This window comes from Trematomus bernacchii, unplaced genomic scaffold (genome assembly GCF_902827165.1).
Source record: "Trematomus bernacchii unplaced genomic scaffold, fTreBer1.1, whole genome shotgun sequence".
Classification (NCBI taxonomy): domain Eukaryota; kingdom Metazoa; phylum Chordata; class Actinopteri; order Perciformes; family Nototheniidae; genus Trematomus; species Trematomus bernacchii.
Genome location: NW_022987771.1, coordinates 1,113,969 through 1,138,753, shown reverse-complemented (window position 1 = coordinate 1,138,753; position 24,785 = coordinate 1,113,969). Strand labels below are relative to the sequence as shown.

At 43.0% G+C, this 24,785-nt stretch overlaps 1 protein-coding gene across 5 annotated transcripts in view; it reads left to right on the top strand.

The window, feature by feature from the left end:
* The window catches only part of smtnb (smoothelin b), a 51,772-nt gene that overhangs the window by 1,091 nt on the left and 25,896 nt on the right, over positions 1-24,785 (top strand). For 4 of the 5 annotated variants that reach the window (XM_034148626.1, XM_034148627.1, XM_034148623.1 and 1 more), the window contains exons 2-6: positions 13,625-13,782; positions 16,178-16,244; positions 16,338-16,416; positions 17,883-17,962; positions 24,632-24,734. In XM_034148626.1, coding sequence (XP_034004517.1) covers positions 13,625-13,782; positions 16,178-16,244; positions 16,338-16,416; positions 17,883-17,962; positions 24,632-24,734 — 487 coding nt within the window. Of the gene's footprint in view, positions 1-13,624; positions 13,783-16,177; positions 16,245-16,337; positions 16,417-17,882; positions 17,963-20,841; positions 20,950-24,631; positions 24,735-24,785 lie in introns of those variants that run through there. The other variant, XM_034148628.1, reaches the window with a different exon arrangement.

Here is a 24,785-nt window from a genome sequence, read left to right as displayed (position 1 = left end):
ATTTGAACTGTTATGGTCATTTATCAATGTCTTCTTGTGTTCTGGACTTGTGATCCACTTTGAAGAATAGATTCAGACACTTCATGCACTAATCAATGAGTCAATGATTAAAATAAATAACTGACAGATTGATCCATAAAAAAGATAAAAGTCAGTCATAGTGAGAACTGATTAAAGTAAGCGTTGGCGTGACACATGTTATCAGACATTTAAAAAACACTGTAAGAAAGTTCATTTCACTTTTAGGTGATTCACACTGATCCATTAAGTCTAGCCAATTAATGAGGCAGACATTACATCATAAGTGAGAGCAGCAAATCAGTTCTTTTAAAGTAAACCTGACAAAAGAGGACTTCCTGTTTCGCGTTAGTCATGCCTGGATTATTTCCTGAGGCAGAGGAAGGTGAGACATCTGTCTGTCTGTCATGACACCTGTAACACACACATTTACAAGGATGCATGACTCAGCGTGTCACTGTTTAGACACCGTCACACTACTCTGTCTGAGTCAGAGAAACACAGCTGGTACATAAAACACCTGTACCATCCTTTTTATGGTTTTCCGTGCAGGAGTAATGGCTACTGCGAATATGCAATGACGTAGAAGACTGAGTCCTTTTAAAAAGTGGTGTTGTTGACATTTCAGATTAAGCTACTGTATCTGATTTAAACGTCCTTTCCTCACCAGTTGCTTTCCCAAAACTGTGCCCTTTAAGAAGAGGTTATCTCTAAGATATACATGTATATCTTCTGTTCTCATAGATCAGTAAACCAGACAAGAAAAAGCTGTTAACTTTGGAACAAGGCGGCGTATTAAATGTTTTCTTGACCTTCATGCAACTCCATTATTCCCCCGAAGTCTGTTTTTGTTTGGCCAAGACCTTTTCCCCTCATAAATCACTTAAATGCGAAACTTTTATCACAAGTGTTATTATAGTAATAGTGCGAGCACAGGAGTATATTGAGGTAGTAATATTTTATTTCACTGTAATGATTTACTAGTTTTTTGTTTGCTTTGATCACTGCATTTATGAGTGTGTGTGTATAGAGGAGGAAAGAGGGAGTTGAAATGAGTAGAAAGAAATACGAATGAAATCGATTCATATTTTGAATAGTGAAGGAATGAGGACAATTCAAACGTTTTTCTAATACAGGGTGTCCGCGGGGTCTTAAAAAGTATTAAAAGTTGATAAATCAATTTAGCAAAAATTAAGGCTATCAAAAAGTATTAAACGGCATTTTCCAAGGTATTACGTTCTGTATCTTGTTTTCAATAAGTATATGAATTGTCCAAAGAGGTTGTATTCTACAGTCTGCCTGAATGTAATCATTGCGTAGGTGTGTAGTGTGATTCTGTGTAGTTTATTTATGGCATCCCGTTGGGTTTGACGTCATCTGAACAGGACATCACACGCTCATTGCTTGATAGCGCGCGAAGGTCTGTTTACGCCGGTTGTTAAACAACATCGTTATGGGGAAATGCAAGTTTGCGTCCAAATGGTTGGAAGATAAGGAGGAAGGACAATCAATACTGTATATAGTACATGTGAGGTAAAGTGTGTCGCCAATGTAACCGGTTAGAACTCCAAGTGGCGATGAGGTCTTAAAATGTATGGAAAGGCTCTTAAAAAAGGTCTTAAAAGGTATTACATCTGACTTCAGGATTCCTGCATATAACCTGTAATACTGTGTTTGATGTAGTTTGATTTAAGAAAAGGGGATTTGTCCAATAATGAAGATAGAAAAAACATACAATTGGAGAACAGAACTGTAATTACGGTTCAGGAGAGAAAGGAAGCCTGAAAGGACGTAATTACTCGTCAAATAAGACAAAACACAAGTTGTCTTTATACACAGAACACACAAGTAGGCACTAGTTCAAGAACAGAAAACAAACCTATGATAAGACTATTTAGCAGGACTTTACATTTACAATGCTTGTGTGCTGTTGTAACAACAATTCCTAATTTGGGATCAATATCTTATCTTACAATGCAAGTCCCTTCTATCCCAATTTCCCATATTGTTCAAATCTTCCCCTGTTCCCTGTGTCCTGAGAGAGCTTGCTGTGAAATACCATCATTGTCTCAGACTAAAACGAGTATCACGCAGGCGGAGGAATTCGTGGGATTCATCCTAATGTGGTTCCTCACTAAGCTACATCTCTGGGTTCATGGAGCTGAGAGTCCCCCCCCCCCCTCTCACATGGGACCACCAGCTATAAGGTCACAGCGATCCCACATTTGGTGATGTTTGCAGGGACTCGAGTGTCAGGGTTTTCCACAGTGAACTCGGTGGAAACAAACTGTGATTAAACTCAGACGAGAAGTTCATATGGGAATGAGATGAAACTTAATTTCAGAGACATGAATGGAGCCTTTTGTGTTTGTTCAACCTAACACCCCATTATGTGGTGTTTTTATATTCAGTAATTGTTTGGGGGGGTTTGTAAATTAGGAATAGTTTTTCAGGACTCTAGTTAAAGATGATGGACGCGGCTTAATTAAACTGGCAGTAAAGCGGGTGGAGGAGCTTCTGTGAAACAAAAGTTGGATAACAAACACAAACTCCAGGCTGTGTGGCACTTAATGAACTAAACAGTCAGAAGGTCATATGGCGGCCTCTCTAACGCCACTAATCCCTTCCTACACTTCTATTCAAAGCCATGGGTGCCTTTTTTATATTGCTCACTTAATCCCCTTCCATGGCAACCAGCAAAAGCATTTTCCCTTTTCTCTCGGCCACCACAATTATTTAAATATCCACGAATCAGTTGGTGTCCCAGTTTCTTGTGGATAGGATGTTTGCTGCGGGTCATCTGTCTGAATGGTGCTTAGAAAACACAAAGCCTGCTGAGGCCAGGGAGAAGAAAAAAAAAAAGCTCTTTCCAACCAAACTGCTTTTGTCCACTGTCACTGAGAGGAAGATCTGATCAGCTGATTGCCACCCTTGCAGAGTGATGATTATCTGTGGCTGTTGTTTCCTGTGTGCTCGTGACAAACCTGCAGGACGAGCTTTGTCTACAGGTGTGTGTTGTCGTGGCACCTGTGCTCCACTAACAATAAGGTTCGTCTGAGGCGTCTGTCACCATGATCGCCCCTTCTAATTATCTCCGAAACCCCTCAATCCAAATTTGACCTTTTTTAAACATTGTTTTTAGTGATTATTTTTCCAGCATAAGTATATAATATATAGAAAGGTAATCTGAATGATACCCGATCAGCCCGGCCCCTCCCTCCAGCCATCCACTACACCCTATAACACACAAATGTGTACCTATACCAAGAAAAATAAGTAATAAAAACACCAAAATACCACAAAAACAATTCCCAAAAAAAGGAACTGGATAGTGCAAATGAACCGAAACAAATAAAGGAAACAATGTAGTTGCAGGAAGTGAACAGATAACCCGCTCTTATGTGTCCTTATAGTTGGTAGTGGGAGAAAAAGGAAATTATAAATCAACAGTAACAATGATAAGATATAGACTCGTATAAAAACTATTATGAATCCCAAATTGAACATTAAAGTAGGGTTACCCTGTGGAGTCTGTCTCCAGATATGTAAGAAGTATTTTTAAAGTCTCCCAAATGTGTGTACCAGTTCTCCAATGTCAATATCTGCATGATACATCATTGTGGTCTGCTAACGCACACGTCTGTCTTCTAATGTTTTAAATTGACATGCCTGCCTGGAGACATTTCTGTCAGTGGCGCCTGCTGGGCTGATTTCACATGCTGGATGTCTCGCTTCATGATTTGTAACTCGTCCTGCCAGCCATGTGACTGTCCTTTCTCCCTGGTGAGCAAGAAGCATTCACACGTGTTTAAAAATTGTTTTCACTCTGTGGTCCAGTCCTGGTGATATATGGGACCCCTGGGCCTCCGCTTTATGGCTCTCTGGACCCTTTGTGTGTTGACAGGGGCTCAACGGTTACAGTCGCACAGGAAGAATGGGTTTGTTTTGTGGGGGTCTCGGTAAAGTCCCAGGTCCCCCCCCCCCCACCCCCTGGAGACACGGTCCAAAATGTCAGACACATCATCAGGGAGACATAAATCGGACAAATTGTGCCGCCTGTCGTCTAGGTCTAGGACATCTTTTTTTGGTCATAAGTGATAGTAAACTTTAATATGGTTGGCTTTCAGTCAGTTTGGCGGTCACAACAGGATATTTATATATGATTTTGAGCTGCGTTGTAACTTTGATACTGCAAGACTTAACTTGTCAACAATCATGAAATCCATGTTTCTGTCTTCAAAGAGGCTGCAGTGTATCGGATACAAGCTGCTGCATGCACCAGATCTTCCTTTGAATACCGCTCCCCACTCTTTTCTACTCACACTCACAGAAAGAAAAGAGTCTGTAGAGTTGTATTCTCCTGACCATTGACAACACCTGCTGCGTTTATGCTGGCAGTTTGTGAAGCAGACTGCCTTTGACCTCAGAGGATGTTGAAAGGGTTTTTTTTTTTTTTTAAAGTGTCTCTCTCCCCTAAAAAAGTCACTGAGGCTTTTAACTACAAGCACATCATTCACAGTGCACACCTGATTTATTCCTGCTCAGCCTGTCATCATTCTCACAGGTATTTACCTCTTTCACATCTCCACAAAGCGCTTCCCGTATGATCAAGTTTCAAAGGTGACAGTGCAGAAGAAATGGGCTGTACATATTTCACCATTCAGAGGAAGTTTTTCCCCTCTAATCTGTTATCTACACTTTTGCAGGGACAGAAATGAGTTTATCACATGAAAATTAGCACTTTAGTTCCAGCCTGCAGACTTCAGCCTCTGACAGTGAATATTCCAAAACACGACCAGGGAGATCAGAAGTCACTTGTTTGTTTGTTTGATTAGACAGGAACGTTTTGTTACTTGATACTGCTATAATTAGCCAGCTATGTTTGGCTCTGAACGGATGAGAAAATGAAAGCAGTGGACTTTGTGATGATGTGCATATAAAAGTCTATTTTTGGTGAGTGGCCTTTAAGCAATGTGTTGCTCTGGAACAACAATGAGTAACTCGTACAGATGGTGTCTCACAGTTCCTTATAAAAGTGGATACGATACCTATTGTTTTGTCATTTGGAAATGAATGATACTTCCGAAGTATATGCTTGGGGGCATTTTGTTAATTGACTGATCAGACTGCTTTGTCATTTTAAAAAGAGTCATGAACATGTGGCAGTTTAACACTTAATAACAAAACACCTCACACAGGTTGATTCGTTTTGTTTCGGCGTGGGATTGTGATTGATGCTTGAAGTGTAAAAGATGTAGGTGATGGAGTACAATAAAAATATAATATCCTTAAGACAATCAAGCATTTTTTAGGGAAGAAACATCAGAAGCACTGAGGGAGGTAAATATTTAGACACTTGGTAATCTCTATAAACAGATACCTTGCATTTAAACGCAGAATCTAAACAACAGGACAAGATGTTGAAGTGGTGAAAGCATTTTGGTTTCTGTTCGTAATCCAAGTAGTCAGATCACATTATAGCAGGCTTTGGTTGAAGCGGGTCAACAGTCGGTGTGGAGAGCAAGAGAGGCAGAACTCGTTGACCGAAATGCAATCTGACGATGATTCAGCTTTTTATAAACTTAAAATGAGCTTGTAAACTGGCTACTTGTGAAACAATCCGGTCGTAAACGTCGTCACTCAACTACAATGACATTCTTGCCTCTCAAGTTGCTGATTGGACTTTTAAACAATGTCTGGAACATGGGAAATAAAGTCTGGCTACACCAGAATCCCAGAAATATTGGCCATTTCCCCCAAAAGGGTAAATTGGACAGATGGAGGCGACACCAGCCGCTACTGCTGTAGAAAAGTCACCACGGTATGTTTTTGGGGTGTCAACAGAGGGACGATCCAATACAAGCATCAGAAATGAGACACTGCTGTCAGAACTGCTCTGGTATTTACGTCTGTGTTAAGTGATCCAACAGAGACGGTTTCTATCACTGAGCTCCATCTGTCTGGATCATCATTAGGCTAAATGGAAAAGGTCTGGGTAGGGGATTGGAGGTGGTCTCCTTTGCAGCCACCAGGCGTCTCTGGCTATTGAAAACCCGGCTAGACTTTAAGTGCTTCAGGCGCTCAGAGGTTGCATTTTAATGCCCAACTCTCTCAGCTGCTGTTTCAACAGTTTTCCAGGTGGTTTAGACTCAGAAGACCCTGTACACTCAGTACATCGAAGTATCTAATTTGTGCGAAACAATGACATTTTTATCTGTAAACTTGGACAGTGTCCACTTTAGATGAAATGAGGAGGCTGTTCCTTTGAGGGGAACAGCACTTTGTGACTCATTTAATTACAGACCGGCTTAAAATGCCTTTGACTTTCAGACCTTATTTGCTTTGCCCAAAAGCAGAAGGTGTCAAAGCACAACTTCAGTGGAGTTCAGGCGGTCTTTGGCTTTACATTGGAACAAAGGTGTGGCTCTTTTAATAAAAAAGTAGCATACAAACGGCAAACGGCCCTCTGCAGGATCAAAACTGCCTCATGTTTTTTTTCCAAGTCATATACTGGATTAAACCAATAGAAAACATTTGACAGGTTTAAGAAAGGATAGAAGTTTTACATGGAAAATAAAACCGATAAAAGGGAAAGAGATCAAGAGACAGACGGGGAACTATTGTATAGAAACATTGTGGTTTTTTGCCTTTTTTTCTATATTGACTCCCCCCGGAAAGAGCCATTTCCTGAGATCTACGAGGAACCGTCCAGCGGATGTTGATGTTTTGCTTTCCAGGCCTCTGTTGTTAATTTTGTGGCATTCTTGAGATAATAACAGCTGATCTGTTAAACCTTGTTTGGTTTTGACTGTCTGTCGGTGAGCGACTCTCACTCCCGTTGTTGAAGGTTCTGCAGAGAGTCAGCTTGACTTGATCTATCAGAAGAAACTGTTTGTGCTCCACAGCCTCCCAAAGTGCTTTTAAACCCCCCCCCCCCCCCTCTCTCTGTTTTCTCCTGTGGGAAATCCCTTCAACCTCCTGGCTTTTCCATCATTAAATCAAAAGAGAAGGGCACGTAGGGCTGTGGTCTGACCGGTGATGTCCCATATTTGGAGAAGATTCATCATGCTCTGTCTCCTGCTGTGACCCGGATCTGCTCACAGGCCAGGTTCAGCCGAAGTGCAGGATCCTTTGCACTCTTCTCTTTATTTACGAAGACTCCTTCCTGCTGAAATATGTCATTCTGTATCACATCATCTCCTTGTGACCACCGAGGTACTAACAAACTGTGGACAGCTCCCTTCCTCTGTGGGTTTCCTATGATTTAGTAAGATGAGACACAATGGTAAACAAAGAAGCTGTACAAAAAATAGATCCTGCTTTTGGGGGAAAAGTAGCTTTGAAGGTAGGTAGACTTTAAAAGACTACATTGTTAAACAATTTGAGATCACAGAGAGAAATGACCGTTAATAAGCCTGTTTTCAAATTAAATGGATGCTCAAATAATGTTCACACTTTGTTTGCATGTGTACTATGCAGGTTTTAATTCTGTATTGTACAGCTCTGGCAGTTTTTAGTCAGATAATGAGATCGATTTTCTCCCATTAAACCGCTTTGATGAGGCTCCCAAATGTGGGCCACAGTTATCTCGACCCGGATCCCTCTCTCTGACCTGACCTGGGACTCTGTAGTGAGACACACTCAGAGGGGACAAAGTGTGTGTGGAGCCAGACAGCTAGAATGGGCCAAAACCTCTCTCAGACGGGGCTTATCAAGTCCAAGAGAAATATGTTTTACTGTGGACCCTTACAAGATAAGAGGAGTTAATTACGCCAAGGAGTTTATGTTGGCGGCGGGGGTTTAACGCTTGTCTGTCTTTCAGCAGGATTAGGGAAAAACTGGCCCTAGTTTTCATGAAACTTTGTGAAAGGTTGTAGCATGGGCCAAGCAAGTACACAATACATTATGTAGGCAATACGGAAGGAGATATAAAGGGCTTTGTTTTACTTTTGTCAACATGGCAAAATAGGGCATTTGTGCTTTTATTTATGTGGTGGTGAAATTCATGCGAATGCCCTTTCAAGTCGGAACAACACCTTGAAAACTGCTATCAACATGTTGTGTATATACGCTCTGAGCAATAACACATTGTCTTCGTAGCGTCCGTGTTGTTTCCACTTTACCACTTAAAGCTCATGATCACGCCATAGTTGGAAAAACAAGCTCCCAACCCAACCTTCACAAGATCATGTGAATGCACCAACTTTTTGAAGTTCAATGATCTTGAATTGCATTTTCCATCAAAGCACTGACCATGTGATCACAATCAAGTGTGTACTTATTAATCCAGCCGTGTGTGTAGTCACAGCACTAATGTAAGACTCTACTATGAGCATGAGTCCGTAACATGCAACATGTGAGGTCAGATCTGTCTTCAGGGCATCATTACTGGCTTACTGAACAGAGTTGATGCCTGTGACCCCCTCCCCCCCCCCCCCCCCTGATGGATGTACATTCCTCCATGCTGCCGTTCTTTATGCCTGCTACCTCAAGTGTGAAGGGGACAGTGTTTCCCCGGGTCTGCTCTGGGCCTCTGTGCTACCATCCAGTTTTTAATAAAGGTTATGCCTCCCCACACGTGTAGCCACACTCACAAACCTTATGTGCTGTAGTCTTTCTTTCATCCTGGCATGCATATTTTACAGCTACTCCCCCTTTTCGTGGCACAATGAAGGCTCAATCTGCTCTGTAGTGCAATGAGTTTTAACCTTGAATCTGGTTTGTTTCTTTGTTAATGTTTCAGGCGATGGGTAACTGAAACTCACTCTTCAGTAACCAGGAGTCCCATGCCTTGCAGCGCACTTATGCATCCTGATTATATTCCCATTTAAGTGTGGTGAGCCGGCCCGGCTGCACGCATGCTTTGTTTCTTGATGCAGTGAGAAATGATTTACAGGCTTCAACCTGATTCCTTTCCAAAAAGCAAGCCAATAAAGCGAGTCCGGGCTGATAGAAATACTTTTGAACTTTCTCATCCTTTCCGTCTTGCTCACTTGTTTTTATTTGTTTCCTTTTCAATTAGTGTAAGAGTCTGGCGTTCTCAGTAGCAGCTGGTAATCCACTTCAGCTCCGCTACGAGGAGTGTCCCATGTGCCCATATAAGGGCAAACTCACTTGTGTGCTTGACAGAAGTGAGTTTAAGGCGCTGATCCGATCTGCTGCCTGGCTGCACTCTAACCTGCAGCCTGCTCTGGAAATTATTACTGTAGCCCTCATTTCATGCACAAACACAGTAACGCCCCAAACTCTCAATTATACTCGTGCACGTGGACTCACATTTGTTCAAAAAGTATACAAGCTCCTTTGTTTGTGTCAGGAAATTAGCGCTACATGTCATAGTTCACAATGTGGTAAGCAGAGAAATGGCATGAGGCGCAGGAACAACCATCAATAGCCAAAAGGTCAGGGCTCGGCCTGTTGTGCGGCCAGACAGGACTGGGGTGTGTGTGTGTGTGTGTGTGTGTGTGTGTGTGGGTGTGGGTGTGTGTGTCAAGGTAGATGTGTGTGTCAAGGTAGAAGTTGTCCACACACTGCTGTTTGACCTGACCGTTGTAAAGCAAACAACACAACTGGGGAAACATGCATAGTATGTTGGGCTTGGAATTGGAAATTGTGCCTTTTTCTTTCTACAAAATCCGAAGTCCTTTTTAAAATAAGTGTATTCAAATACAAAAATATCATCAGTAAGTAAACATGAGCCCGGATTTTCCCTGCCAACTTTCAGTATTTGACAGTTTTAGATTATCTGTACAGACACGTTTTGTGTACTTTCCAAAAAGTATATAAGTATTCCTATGTGCTCAATGAGCCTGTTCTACAGAGACATATCTAAACTGAAACAGAGCTTGGATATCATAAGTGATGTATTAATAGATGTTTTTATTTGCAGGGATAAACATTCCAAGTAAAAGAGAGGGGTGTGTAATTAAGACAAATCTGAACTTGTACATTTTCTTTTTATTTGCACAGTAATTTAGAGTGGTCTGCCTCTCTTCACTTCCACAGGGTTATCATAATCCTGGTTCAGTGCTGCACCCACAGGTAGTTGTTCCAGCATGTGTGTTTAGCTCAGCTATAGATGGCAGACCCACTAAATGGTAGTTAAGTCAATTCAAACCACCTGAACAACCTTGACTTTTTGCCATATTTGACCACTTCTCTCTCTGTTTCCATGTGTGTCCCAATAAATTAAACTGAAATGATAATATTTCAATCTGTTTCATGTGTAGCAGATGAGTTCAGAGGGTGTTGCTGTCCTTAGGAGTGTCCCACCAGCTGGTTGGGATTACTGCTAAACCATGAACTCTCTAATTGGCTGTGATGGATTGAGCTGCTTCTGTCGAAAAGTCTTGGATATAGGCTTGAGGTTTTGACTCCATACAGAGCTGCTGCTGCTCGGCAGGAAGTGACTCAAGGCGACCAGCAGTGCATTACAAGCCTTAGCAAGCCCACGTATGAAACATTAAACATGTTTTGGCGTCCTCACCACTCCACAATTCCTGCAAAAAAACGTAATAATTGTCGATGAGCAAAAGGATTTGGGAAGACTCATTCGTAAGCAACGCCTGGTAGAAGTTTCTACAGGATTGTATTTCCTCTCCTCCCCCGTTCACACCACCTTCATCCTGCTCCTAACTTTTGTATATCAGAGTTTGAGGCAGACAGGTGTGGCAGCAGCTTCCTCACAGTCGATGATGAGTCCTCAGTTGGCAGAGCAGACGGGTCCTCCCAGCCCAACGTCGTAAAAGGTGCTGATAGCTCGGTGACGTCGAAATGACGGCATTGATTTCACGAAATAGGTGTGAGCTATTTTGAAAAGTGTTATTTCTGACTCGTACGTTAGCAGTAGGAACATGAAAAGCTTCCCGGCTCTAATGGCTGCTCTCCTCTGGGTCACAGTGCGGTTTTTGTTTTGAGCCACAGTGACAGTTGGGCTGTGGTCAGGTTTGAAAAATGCCTTTGGGAACTGTCAATGTTGTAAGGGGCTGTCACTGTGTGTGTGTGTCCCCCCCCCTTTTCTACTCCCACTGACACAGTAGAGTCCACTGTCATGTGGAGGACTCTGTTTTTACACAACTGTGTGTTTGCGTGTCTGGTTCTTTAACGGTCATTCTGTTTTCTTTGGCAGGTGCCCAAGTTTAAGGTGTGTTTTATTTGCTTGAGAAAACGCCCACTCGTTGCCCTCCTGTGCAGGACAGTTATCTGTCAACTTTCTTTCCTATTTTCCTCTTTTCAAATATGTAAAGGAAAAGTCAGTTACAGCTGGTGGATTTGTGCCAGTTGAATCTAGTGTACACATATTTCAACCAATCCAAACACAGTCCATGTGCAGCCGTCTGTGCACTGATTGGTCCGTATGAAATGTCATGTGTTAGAGCAGGTCAAAGCATAGGGGTAAAGGTCAATGTGCTGACCTGCGCATGTAAGGTTGTTTTTCCATCAGGTGTGTGTGTGTGTGTGTGTGTGTGTGTGTGTGTGTGTGTGTGTGTGTGTGTGTGTGTGTGTGTGTGTGTGTGTGTGTGTGTGTGTGTGTGTGTGTGTGTGTGTGTGTGTGTGTGTGTGTGTGTGTGTGTGTGTGTGTGTGTGTGTGTGGTGTGTGTGTGTGTGTGTGGTGTGTGTGTTGTGTGTGTGTGTGTGTTGTGTGTGTGTGTGTGTGTGTGTGTGTGTGTGTGTGTGTGTGTGTGTGTGTGTGTGTGTGTGTGTGTGTGTGTGTGTGTGTGTGTGTGTGTGGTGTGTGTGTGTGTGTGTGTGTGTGTGTGTGTGTGTGTGTGTGGTGTGTGTGTGTGTGTGTGTGTGGTGGGTGTGTGTGTGTGTGTGTGTGGTGTGTGTGTGTGGTGTGTGTGTGTGTGTGTGTGTGTGTGTGTGTGTGTGTGTGTGGTGTTCACTCTCATCTCTTTCCGTGTGAGTCAGCAGGAATGTGAGGAATGACCCATTCGAGGCCATTTCCCGCCCAGCTCTCATCTGCCCATTTTAGGCATGCTTCTTTCAGTTTTCTCTCTTTGTCATCCTTTCTCCCTCTTAGCTTTACTTTCCCATCTCTCCCGTTCTCTTCCTTCCTCATATTCTTTCTTCCTGCCTTGTCAGAGCAATTCTCCTCTTACCGTTATGTCAGCCAGCTCAGCAGTTTGGATTTCCACAAATTGTAGCATATAGGCGAGCCCCTCTGAGCGAGTGCAATCTCGCTGGCATATTTTGTCAAACCACAGCGAGACCTCAAAACCATGGGCCCTCTTCATCTCTCGTTAGACCCCCACCCCTCCTCTCAATCCCAGCAGGGGTGGGGGGCACATCAACCCCCTTTTAAACCCACAGCTCCCTGTAGTAAAACACCAGTTGGCATACAAAGGTTAGTGTCTCCACTGTGCAGGTTTTAACTGGTACAGCAGGAAGCCTTATAAAGCCTGCCAGAGGAGCAGGAGCCGCTCATCTCTGCATGTGTTGACAGGCTCCCGTTGTCGACCAAAAGAGAGATCTGTCTCTCATCTGACAGGAGAGGGCTCCCTCTACCCTCCCATGCTAGCGGCTGTCGCTCACATGAAAGCATCGAGCCAGCTGACTGCTGTGTCTCTCTGCAGGCATGCTCAACACACACTCGCACACCTTCATTACTCCTCTTTTGCTTGAAAAAAGAAACCCCTTAACTAATAGCCACTCGGAGTGATGACATGGCTCTGAGTGTGTCAATATTTAGGGCCTCCTGCTGCCTGGCTACTGTCCAACCAAGATGAGTTACAGCCAGAGAAGAAGAAACCTGGGCGATACGTCGACCTGGAGAGCTGAACACTTATAACACTTCTTGCTGAGCCTGTTTCTCTTCCCCAGTGTTGTTCTGTCTTTTCACATTAGTGCAGTCGGATCACTTGTCATCACCAATCAATAAGCCCTGCTTCAGTGCTGCTGACCCTGTTAGACATTAAAAACTAAGCCAGGGACATTTAGTCTGATACTGTCTGGAAATCATACACCTGAGAATACTAAGTAAGAGATAATGTGTAGCTAGCCGTTCATTATTGTAAAATGAGTCTCTGCGGGATGTGTGGGAGGCAGCAGGTTTGGAATCAGCTTCAAGAAGTTTCTTTTTCATTAACCAATCTTTAAACACTGCCATTATTGCATGTTTATTGCATCCCATAGTTTCATTCAGTCAACAGACAAGCATTGCTATTCCTAAAGCCAAACTGCTTCTTCGGCCAGATCACAAAACTTTGCAGGCTACTCTAGACATCTGTGTGTGAGGGCAGTTTGGCTTTCGGTCGGCCCCTTCTTGTAAAAAAACACGTTATTGCCCTTGTTTGACAATGATAATTAAAGAGGGCAAGAAAAGGCGACTGTAAGAAGTTGGAGCTTTGACTTTGAGCCCTACAGTTCTGTGTATTCACCGCCCTGTACTTACACTGAGAACAGGCCTGTGACCCTTCACTGTAGCAGTGGATTCTTATATAACGGTGTGGAGCTTTTCCTGATTACTCGCTTATATGCAAATATAAGAGCGGCGAGTAGCTAATCTTATCAAGCCACATGTTTGGCATGCTCCTGTATATGAGCACACTTTTCAAAACATTTGCATTTGTCTTCATACCTTTCTTTTGTTTATCTTATGTTGCAGCTGGATGAAACCGTGGATCTGGACGAGAGGCGCGTCATCCGTTCAGCCATCCGTGAGTTGAGGAGGAGGGAGATCGAGGACATGGAGGCCGCTCTGGCCAGCAAGAGGTTTCGACCCACACGCATCATCCAGCAGGAGGACAAGGAGAACCAGCACAGGTAAGACCGCACGCACGCACGCACGCACGCACGCACGCACACACGCACAGTACAGAGACTCCTGCAACACACACACACACACAGTACAGAGACTCCTGCAACACACACACACAGTACAGAGACTCCTGCAACACACACACAGTACAGAGACTCCTGCAACACACACACACAGTACAGAGACTCCTGCAACACACACACACACACAGTACAGAGACTCCTGCAACACACACACACAGTACAGAGACTCCTGCAACACACACACAGTACAGAGACTCCTGCAACACACACACAGTACAGAGACTCCTGCAACACACACACACAGTACAGAGACTCCTGCAACACACAGTACAGAGACTCCTGCAACACACACACACACACACACAGTACAGAGACTCCTGCAACACACACACACACAGTACAGAGACTCCTGCAACACACACACACACACACACACAGTACAGAGACTCCTGCAACACACACACACACACACAGTACAGAGACTCCTGCAACACACACACACACACACAGTACAGAGACTCCTGCAACACACACACACACACACACACACACACACACACACACAGTACAGAGACTCCTGCAACACACACACACACAGTACAGAGACTCCTGCAACACACACACACACAGTACAGAGACTCCTGCAACACACACACACACACTTACAGAGACTCCTGCAACACACACACTTACAGAGACCTGTCGTAATGACAAACTGCACCAGGCCAGGTGAACTGGGGATGCTGAGAAAACACTCACAAAACCCAGATGCAGCATTCCTCAATTTCCAGTCAGGAAATCATATGGGACAGCAAACTGCAACCAGAGTACTTTTTCCATTTTCCAGTTTCAACGCACATTTCACAGTAAATACTTTCCCTTTTAAGTACGTGTCCTTAAGTTACATTAACTCTTATGAGAGTCAGATTGAAGGAGTTTTCTGAGCTCATCCATTTGTCTTTATTGATTTACTTTAATCCAGTTACACACAAGTCTCAGCTCCTGTCATTTAGCTGAGCAACGTGAATAATGGATTACTCGGATAGAGTGACACCTTGGCCAGAAAACGTTTTTTATTGACAAAATGGCAAACTGAATGAGAAACAAGATAAACATGATTTAGTTATTATAGAAAAACGTCTTGATTGTACTGTAAATTGGGATTGTCTGTATTTTAAAGAGGTTCAGACAAATGTATATATTCAACAAACCTTTTCTACTTTCTTTTTGAAAGACCTTTTTTTGTCATTTTCTTAAATACAGCAAAATTCAAACCTAGGCCACTGTATTAGGCCTTCAAGTGGAGGGAGCTTCCTGGGTTCACTCCATTTTTTTCCTAGTTAAAACAGGGATAAAGTAATTATTGAAATAATTTGGGGAGATTAATTTAATTTGGGATGATAAATACCGTCTGGGCAAAGGTTCATCAACTGATTGGCTTCAATTTGCAATGTTTCAAATGTAAATCTCCTAATGAGAAGGGTTGACATTGTAATACCATTAGCTATTGGCAAAACACTATCATACCAAATCTCAACAAAATTATATTCAATTCTGAAAATGAAAAAACACTTTTTATATCCTTAGCCATTGTTTAATCTGTGATGCTTTTTGTTCTGTGTCTGAGATTAGCTCTACAGGTCAGGATTAACTAAAGGTCTTTCAAAAGGTGTTAATTAAGGTCTGGTAGTGCTAGATTGTGAAGTAATGCTATTGGATGTAAACAGGATTCTCGGCCTGCTGCTGTCTCTTTCACTGATTTCTATTAAGACCAGCTGCCGGTCCTAATCAATTCCATTCCCTCTCAGAAGACTTGAATTACAAGAATAAAGCCTTATATAGAAAGCCTACCTACTGTACCACATTCTTGCATGTGTTAAGACACACACAACCACATGCACACACACAAACCTGTCTGAAAGTTGCATTATCCCGTGCCTCTCGGTTGGAGGAATGTGAAAAATTCCTCTCTGTTGTCCCACACATCCTTTATTACCAACAACTGGAGGAAAAGGAGGATGATGAGAGGAGCGTATGAGTAATAGAAAGCAACATAACAATGAGCAATATGAGGCTGACAATAGGGGAGGATGAGACCAGCCTTATTCACGCACTGTGTCACTGCTGTCAAATCACTTTTTCCACGCTTTATATGGTTTCTTCTGTGTTTCCTCCCGTAGTGTGTGTGTGTGTGTGTGTGTAGTCTTGAAATTGTCTACTGCTGCCTTTCACATGCGCAGGGGCCTCCAGGAAAGAGTCAGTGAAAGCCACAATTTGTTTTGGGATATTTTAAGATCCCCATGATATCCCAGTGCTGCATGAGCTTCAGTTAATGGTCAGTCACATCTCTGTGTCTTCTCCTCTAACCTGATTTCAGCGACAACTTGAACGTCCTGTCAAAAAAACTACAATCAATCCAGGACATTGATGAGCTCACAAAAATGGTGAGTGTAAACCGGCCAAAAATCTTAAAAGATGGTGACATTGCATGCTTGTTCTGTGCTCATTGAAATGTAATGTGTGTGTTTTGCCTGAAGCTCCGAACCGCCAGCGAGTACGAGGAGAGGAAGTTGATCAGAGCAACCATCCGACAAATCAGAGATGAACAGCAGCAAGGTGAGTCCAGCTGTTGGATGAAATGGAATCAAGCTGTTGTAGTTTCTATATAAAATATTTAGGATTATATTTTGACTGATTTAGAATAAACTCACTAGCTTAGTGATTGAATCGCTATGTCACACTAAAACATACATAATTAGGCTATGTTCTGGGTGATGGAAATCGTGCAACGTATATCAGACCTAAAGGGCATTCATTGGTTCATTTAGCACACTTTGTGTTGTAATGGAAACCACTGCTTCAATCTTTAAAAGTTAACATTTTTGCACCTAAAAAAAAAGTCTCCCAAATGGCCTGATGAGGGCGCTGACATTACAGGTAAAGGATCAGCTGTGAACTCCTTCACTGCTAGTTTCATTTTATAGTAATACTTTTTTTAACACTGGTGGGATAATGCGAGCATAAAACAAGTGGGAGAGATAGCGGGCTGTCTGTAGTCGTCATGGTTTCTGTGGCAGATCTACCTGGATCAGATAGTGGATTCCTGTCATTCCTTAGCGCTGTCTGGTTTTTGTGAGGCTCCGTCACTGCGTCACTGTCAGGACACCTCAGATAATCTCTCTGTCTCTGTCACCTCCCCTGTGTCCCATCTGGGTTTTCTCTTCTCCTACATTTAGCAAATTACCATAGTTTATCTTTCAGTTTCCAACTTCTTTTTTTTAACAAACATACACAATTGCCATATTTACGTACTTTTTTGTCTTGCACTCCTGCTGCACAAATAATGAAACACTTCTAGCATCCCAGCGTACACATACAGGTCATTGTACAAAAATAATACAGAAAGAATTGACAAGATCAAAACAATATCTACAGCAGACAAAACAAATTAAATAAATAATAACAATTAATGGGAGAGACAAATAAATGAAGATTACATTACATGTTACTTGTTAGACGCTTTTATCCAAAGCGACTTACATACTCAATACTGTGGACAATCCCCACAGAAGCAATTTGGGGTGAAGTGTCTTGCCCAGGGACACAACGACATGCTGACTGCAGTGGGACTCAAACTTGCTATCCTCTGATTCGAAGATCAGCGCATTAACCCACTGCGCCACACGCCTCCCTGATAACTATGTACGATGGTTTAGGGGACTTGGCCTTGATACTATTAAATTAAGTATATACTAAACACTACATTATTGTAGTTGCAGAGGCATAACAGGCATCCATCCCTTTTACAAATGTTGATTTCTGAATCCTTAAGGCATATGAGATAGCTTTTTTTTCCATTTGGTACAGCTCCCAAGCCTTCAGGGTCCAGTCGTTATATGTGGGGTGTTCAGGTGTTTACCATCTAAACGTAATGCACTTGATGGCTGCCGCTAATTTGTAGTAAATATGCATTATCTCTGCCAGCAACCCCTTCCAGGAGAACCAGCAAAGGACCAGAGTTTTGACATGGGATAATATACTTCACTCAGTCATTGTACTGCTGCTGTTTGTGTGTTTTTAAGGGTCTGCAGAGCAAGTCAAAGCTCCGGGTCGCTGCCAGGAGCCTGAGAGTGTGGAGCCCCAGAGCACCATGGGAACTGTGGTGAGTACAGCAGAGGCATTAATGTGAGGAGAAATGATTAAATATCCTGCCTTATCCTGAATATTAGTCTAAAAGTCACGTTAGTAGTGATGGCTACACTGTCTCTAGTCTCACACTCACTCGTGTCAGCTTCCATTCGCAAAAATGAGCCCACCACAGACCAATTTGCGGGTGTAAGAGTTTGTTTGCATGGCAACAGAGACCGCTGAGGTTTCTCTGCTGCCACAATGAAGAATGCAACAACAGGCATTGTGACTTGAGGCACACACAAACACATGCTTCGGCTGCCAAGGAGCAAAGAATGTTCTTTTGTTTCTTAACGTCCTAATTCAGATTTGGCCAAGTATGAGGAGAAAGACAAAATGTACTTCGAGCCTGTCAAAAACGATTTACTGCCTTCACTTAACACCCGGCTTAGTCTACCAGAACCTGTCATTTTGCACACATCTCTCTGTACAGGCTTTAGCCCTCTGACGGCTGCTTACTGAAATGTAGAGTTTTGAGGGAGAATTCAAAGGATTTAAAGACTTTTAATTTAATTTGATCCGATTTGATAACCCATTTTTGATCATGTGTTTCTGAATCCCTCTTCAGCCGTCTAGTGGATGATAATGAACTGTGTTTTCAGAGCGGAGCTAAACCTTTTATCTCTTCCAGCGTAACAGATTGAATTATAAGGTTGTTGCAGCAAACATGACGAGAAGACGTGAGGCTTAGCAGTTTGACAGAGTTTGCCAGGAGCCAGATGTTATCTTATCTGCTGCGTTTGGAAAAGGAGCATTCATCAGAAAACTGTGATCAGTGTTTGAGATTTCTGTGAAGAACATCAAAGTTCATTCTTACTGTATGTGGTCACTGTTGTTGTAACTCAAGCCTTTTGAGCTAAGGGGGCTGGAGGAACACATTTCATTTCATTTCATTTCAAACCTTTATTTATCCAGGTTGTATCCCATTGAGATCATTGATCTCTTTTTCAAGGGAGACCTGCTCAAGTAGGTTCCACATGAAACATTAAAAACATAACAGAGCAACAAAAGGACATCATACAGTAGCATTACAGGGATTACAATTTACATAACTATCCACATGAACAGGTACCAACAGCTTCCGATTGAGTAGCATCCAACCGAGCTTTAAAAACATACATATCAAACATACATATCATCTCTTGTAAGGAAAACACAATCAGTTGCATTATCTGAGTTTTAGTGGTTCGTGTGAAGCCACCCTGACGTAAAGGGTAGAAATGAAAGGCTGTTAGTATCCGTCCCATTGTCTGAGTGTGTGTATTCTATGCAGATTGGACACAATGACAGTATTCTGACGTCACAGGATGCTGTGACGTTCAAGCCCTGTTACCTCACTTCCTGTGAGATAGCAGAGCTTTGTGGCAGAGGAATTGTGAGCTCCAGGTGGCGTGATGCATCACTTTGGAGGGCTTCGACAATACGATAATAATTTATCATGCATTCAGCAGCTCCATTTGCAACATCAACAAGGAGAAATATTAAGACATGATTTAAGGGAACAAACGTTTAACCAAACATCACAATCACTGAAGAGAGAAACATGCTCAAGACCCTCTCACGTACATTAGATTGACTGGTGCACAAAGGAATGCTTCAGTCTGACCTTATTCAATCGTGGGAACCTATATCTCCGATTTTAAGGTAACAATCCATATTCGCTATTCAGGTCATGGTTGGGGTCAAAGATGATGTTAGCCAGCCTCAATATGTTGTTATAGTAGGTTGATTCATGGAGTCTCTGAAAAGGTTGACCTACAATCTTTGAGCGGATTTTCAACTTGTAGTATTGCAATACTGAAGAACACTCAGAATCACAATACTACATGTATCAACACGGCTGAGTTCGGACAGACAGACCGACGGACAGACAGACAGACAGACAGACAGACAGCTGTGCCTCAGCAGCCTATAGTCTGGCTGGAATGGGGACGTGTCCAAAAACAACACGAAGCAGCAGCAGCAGCAGCAGGACTCCTTCCCTCACATCACAGCAACGGATCTCTTTGAGCTGTGTGCGATTGTCCCGTGGCAGATGGAGGTCCTAGATAGGCCTCCGCTGCAGCCATCTCACACACGCAATATGTGCACACCGGCGGCAGCTTGAAACATACACCAGCTCAACAACTCAAGACACAAAAACTTAAGGTGGAAAATCTTAGGAGTTCATGTCTGTTTATTTAGTGGGTTTTCTTTTCTTTTGGTTTTTAGATTGAGATTTGTGTGTGCATACATCCAGCATTGTGTATTTTTAAATAAAGAATTCGAAATATTAAACAGAGATTTAATGGAAAAATAAAAACAGTCGTAAATTTGACTTTAATGTATATGCAAATTGACCAGAATCCAACACCCGTTAGAAGCTAATGACTCTATTTAATAGCCATGTTTTAATGGCAGGCAAGGATAGCTGACGTACAGTAAAAAGTTTCCTTCGGCTCATTTCAGGATATGAGAACTTATACTGTAAGAGCTTGTAAAAAAAAAAAAGGTTAATTATATGTATGTAGTACAAAAAAGTGCCAGTAGGAAAAAGGATAAAGAAGTGCAACATATTCAATGATTTACAGGAGGTGCTGTTACAGTAAATTATCTCATCTGGTCTCAAGTATATTAGCAGTTAGAGAAATAAAAATATAGGACAAAAATGTGTGTGTGGTGTCACAGAAGTTAATGTGTCAACCAGGCACCCTTTAACCTGTAAGAAAAAAATGTGTGTGTGGTGGGGGTCAGATCACTTTGGAGACAGACTGGGAGAGAGGGGAAGTCAAGGGAGTGGCTTGTTGGTACTGTGTGTGTGTGTGAGAGTGGTGTTAGTGGTGGTGTGTTTGTGTGTGTGAGTGTGTATGATGTGGCTGAGGGAGTAGAGCGTCAGAGTAGCGGACGTCCTGACTCCAAGAGGGTTTCTGCTGAGGGAGAGGGAGAGGGAGAGAGAGAGGCAGTCGGGTCAGAGAGGAAAAGGTACATGTCATTCAGATTTTCTCTGCTGTCGCTTGTCACAGACCAACCAGACTTTCTTTTATCTTTTTTTATTCACTGAAAGGCCATTTAATCATCTTTCTTCCTCAACCTGCATTTGTTTCTGTCTGACTGGAGAATGGGACGTACCTGCCTCTCTGTTTACCTTTCAGGTTTGTGTACATAACGTTTTATTGCAGAGTTAGATCATTTCTAATCACTTAAGTTGACAGTTTATCTCTTAGGCTGTAAATGACACCTTAATAATGCATGAGATGGAACTGGGTCATTGACATATTGGGATTCAAGTTAAGGACAAACTATAATCATGTTGTCATTTAACGCTGTATGCAGTGTCTCTGAGGCTACAGGTTTCCATCCTATAGGTGTGTTGGGAGAGCACAGGTAGGCGGGTGTTGCAGCTCCAAACTGTTCTGTTTGCTCTCTGATCTAATCATAAACGTGTTGCAAGAAGAGACCTGAGGAAAGAGTTGTTTAACGGTCTTAAACTGGACTAGTGTTTGGGTTAGAGAGGTTTTATCTGACTTTTGAGATGAGAGAAATAAAGTACAGTTGATCCATTTAGAAATAAAACATCAGAGAGCAGGCTTAGATTGGCATGTGATGATGTGCAGTAAGTAGAAATGGGAATGAGGCAGTGTGTGTGTGTGTGTGTGTGTGTGTGTGTGGCTACGGCTACTTCATTCCAGCTACTGTATTTCAGTTACTGGAGGTAAGCCGAGTGTGTGGTTCCTCAGGCTGCAGTAATGGAAAAAGAGCCGCCAGGTTTCTTCCTCTCTCCCACGTGGGCACCCAGAAGACCCTCAAACGGTTTGACCATACCAATGTAGTCAAGGATCTGACTTTCATTGAAAACTTGAGCATTTAAAAACGTTAATCTGCAGATGATCTCAGCTGTGTGACTTGATGGTTAGAGGAGGTGTGTGCCTCAGCCTCATTGTTGTTGTTTTCTGGTGGAGTTGAGGCTTCAGAGGAATCCAGATGGCCGACGCCTCGCTGTGGTCACGAGAGAGCACCGTTGTTTTTGTGTTTACGCGTTTGAGTTCTCGCAATTACAGTCCAAAGCCTGCAGGCTCCTGAGGCCACATGGGATGAGTGGTTCGGTGTCAGAGTCGGTTCCCCTCTGTCAGGTCTTCACGGTTGGGGCCAGAGGGAAGCCGCTAATGACAGCCTGGTGACTGGCAGCCGGTTCGGAGCTCCGCTTTGCATCTCCAGTTGCACTTCATCTTCACTTTGTTCCCCTCTGCCTCGCTGTCTGTGAGAAATATGTTCCCTGTGGTTTAGTGGGAGCTGTGAGATGACGGCTGTCTGTCTGACTCCTGGTAGAAGCAGGATTTGGAGAGGAGGGGCGGGTGAGGAAAGACTTGAACTCTCTAATTGTGTTTATGGCTCAAACACAATTATCTCCCCCCGTGACTCTTTGATTGAGTGACTCCACTCAGAAGGAGAGCGAGTGACCTCTCGCATTATTACACTGTAATGCCTTCAAGTCTTTTGTGTTGATGCAGGAGACTGTTTGTGTCCTACAAACTCATCAGACACTGTAATCACTCATTAACTGAGCATTACCCTAAATTCCCAGTCTGCATTAGCAACATTCAGCGTCAAGTTCAAAAGCTGAGAAAGCTTCTTTTTTTTACGACCCACAATTTGTGCTGCCTCTCTTTAAGCACCATATGGAAAATGTGAAAGTATGGGAACAAATGACATTGGAGCACCTTTTTATGTGGATTTACACTGCTATGATGCCACATATATTATTTCTACTTTCTGGCTTCTTATGAACACAGAAGTCCTTTCACAAATACAGATTGATTTCTCGATTTCAGCAACAAAAAAAGTAATCTTATTCAGCTTCATTATGATACATTGAATGGTGTGGTGGATTTGTTTATAACCAGAGCAGTGCTATTCCAGGTTTCCCGTTTGTGCTGCTGTCTCCTGCTTCAGTGTCCGATTACATTTCTCTTCAGCGATAGAGCTGCTCTGCCCTGTAATCTGCTCAAGGTGGGGAAGGTCACAGAGCAGAACGTCTTGAATCCTTTCTCGTGTGTGTGTGTGTGTGTGTGTGTGTGTGTGTGTGTGTGTGTGTGTGTGTGTGTGTGTGTGTGTGTGTGTGTGTGTGTGTGTGTGTGTGTGTGTGTGTGTGTGTGTGTGTGTGTGTGTGTGTGTGTGTGTGTGTGTGTGTGTGTGTGTGTGTGTGTGTGTGTGTGTGTGTGTGTGTGTGTGTGTGTGTGTGTGTGTGTGTGTGTGTGTGTGTGTGTGTGTGTGTGTGTGGTAGTGTGTGTGTGTGTGTGTGTGTGTGTGTGATGATGTGTGCTGTGTGTGTGTGTGGTAGTGTGTGACTGTGTGGATGTGATGTGAATGTGTGTGTGTGTGTGTGCTGTGTGTGGTGTAGTGTGTGTGGTGTGTGTGTGTGTGTGTGTGTTGTGTGTGCTGTGTGTGTGTGTGTGTGGGTATGATGTGTTGTGTTGGTGTAGTTGTGTGGTGGTGTGTGTGTGTGTGTGTGTGTGTGTGTGTGTGTGTGTGTGTGTGTGTGTGTGTGTGTGTGGCCTTTTACAAACACAAAGGTGTGACTTATAAGATACTCTCTTCTGAGGCTGCTTCTGAAAACTGTACCAGTCTTTAAGAATTACACAGTTTCCACATGGACAACACATTGTGTGTGTTTTTGTTGCTTGCTTTTGAATGTGTTTTCAGAAGGTTTTTTTCAATAATAGTAGCCTGTATATCTGGTAATATATTTTAAGTATGTAAGGTCATGTCCTATATGCTTTTTCAGGACCCTCCCACGTTTTTGTAGGACAATTCTTAACCCAGAGTCCATCACCTTTTTCTGCTGGGATGTAGTCCTTATTTCAAACGAGTTACAAAATGAAGCATACCACCTGAAGCTCCACGCCCCGAGTGAGCTGTTTGCCCTTTAATAGAAACGTTTCTGCAAGTCCTTGGTGAGTTGTGGATTACAAATATGTGTGGGACAGATTTAAAGTCTGTCTCAGTGCGCACATGGGCTCAGAGGAGCCTTATTTGTGCAGCTGATTTTCCTGTGGAGTAGTTCAAGGTCAGGCGAAAGAGGCCCAACAGTAGTGCCGGCATCTTCATCTCTCCCCCTCCTTCCTCCCCTACACACCTCTCCTGTTTCCTCTCCATATGCCAAAATGCTCTTACCTTTCCTCTGAGATCTCAACCCTGATGGAACGTTCCTCTATCTGTGCAGGTTAGGGATCGAGTTTAAAGCTTTATTTCATGCCGCCGTCAGACTGCAGGTATTCTTGAAGGAAGCTACTCGAGTCAAATCAGGCCGAGATATGCATTGAATGTATCTGTTGGCTCCTTTCTGGGCGTCTCTCTCTCTCCTTCAGACCCATACAATGGAAAATAAAACAGATCATTACTTTTCCAGCTGTCCATACATGTCGCTCATCATAGCTGAAAGATTTGACCTCAACCTCCAACAAAAGACTGTTATGATCTCCAGCTGACCTGAAACAGATGATCAGAGGACTCGTGTTTTACTCTAATCAGAGAAATTAGTTGGCAGTTTGTTCTGATTTAAAAAACCTGAAGACATCGTGACCTGAGCAATTTAAAGAGCATGATACGTCTGGAGTTTGTATAGAAATGCACTGAGCATGTGTTCCTCTTTTCTTTTCTTCTCCAGGAGACAGAGCGCGAGAGTCACAGTGAGCAGGAGCGTGTCCGATCTCAGATCCAGGATTTACGGGGACAGCAGACGCAACAAAGCAAAGAGCTGCAGAGAAAAGGTGAGAAACACTGCCAAACTACTCACTTGCTGACTAACACCATTTTTCTAA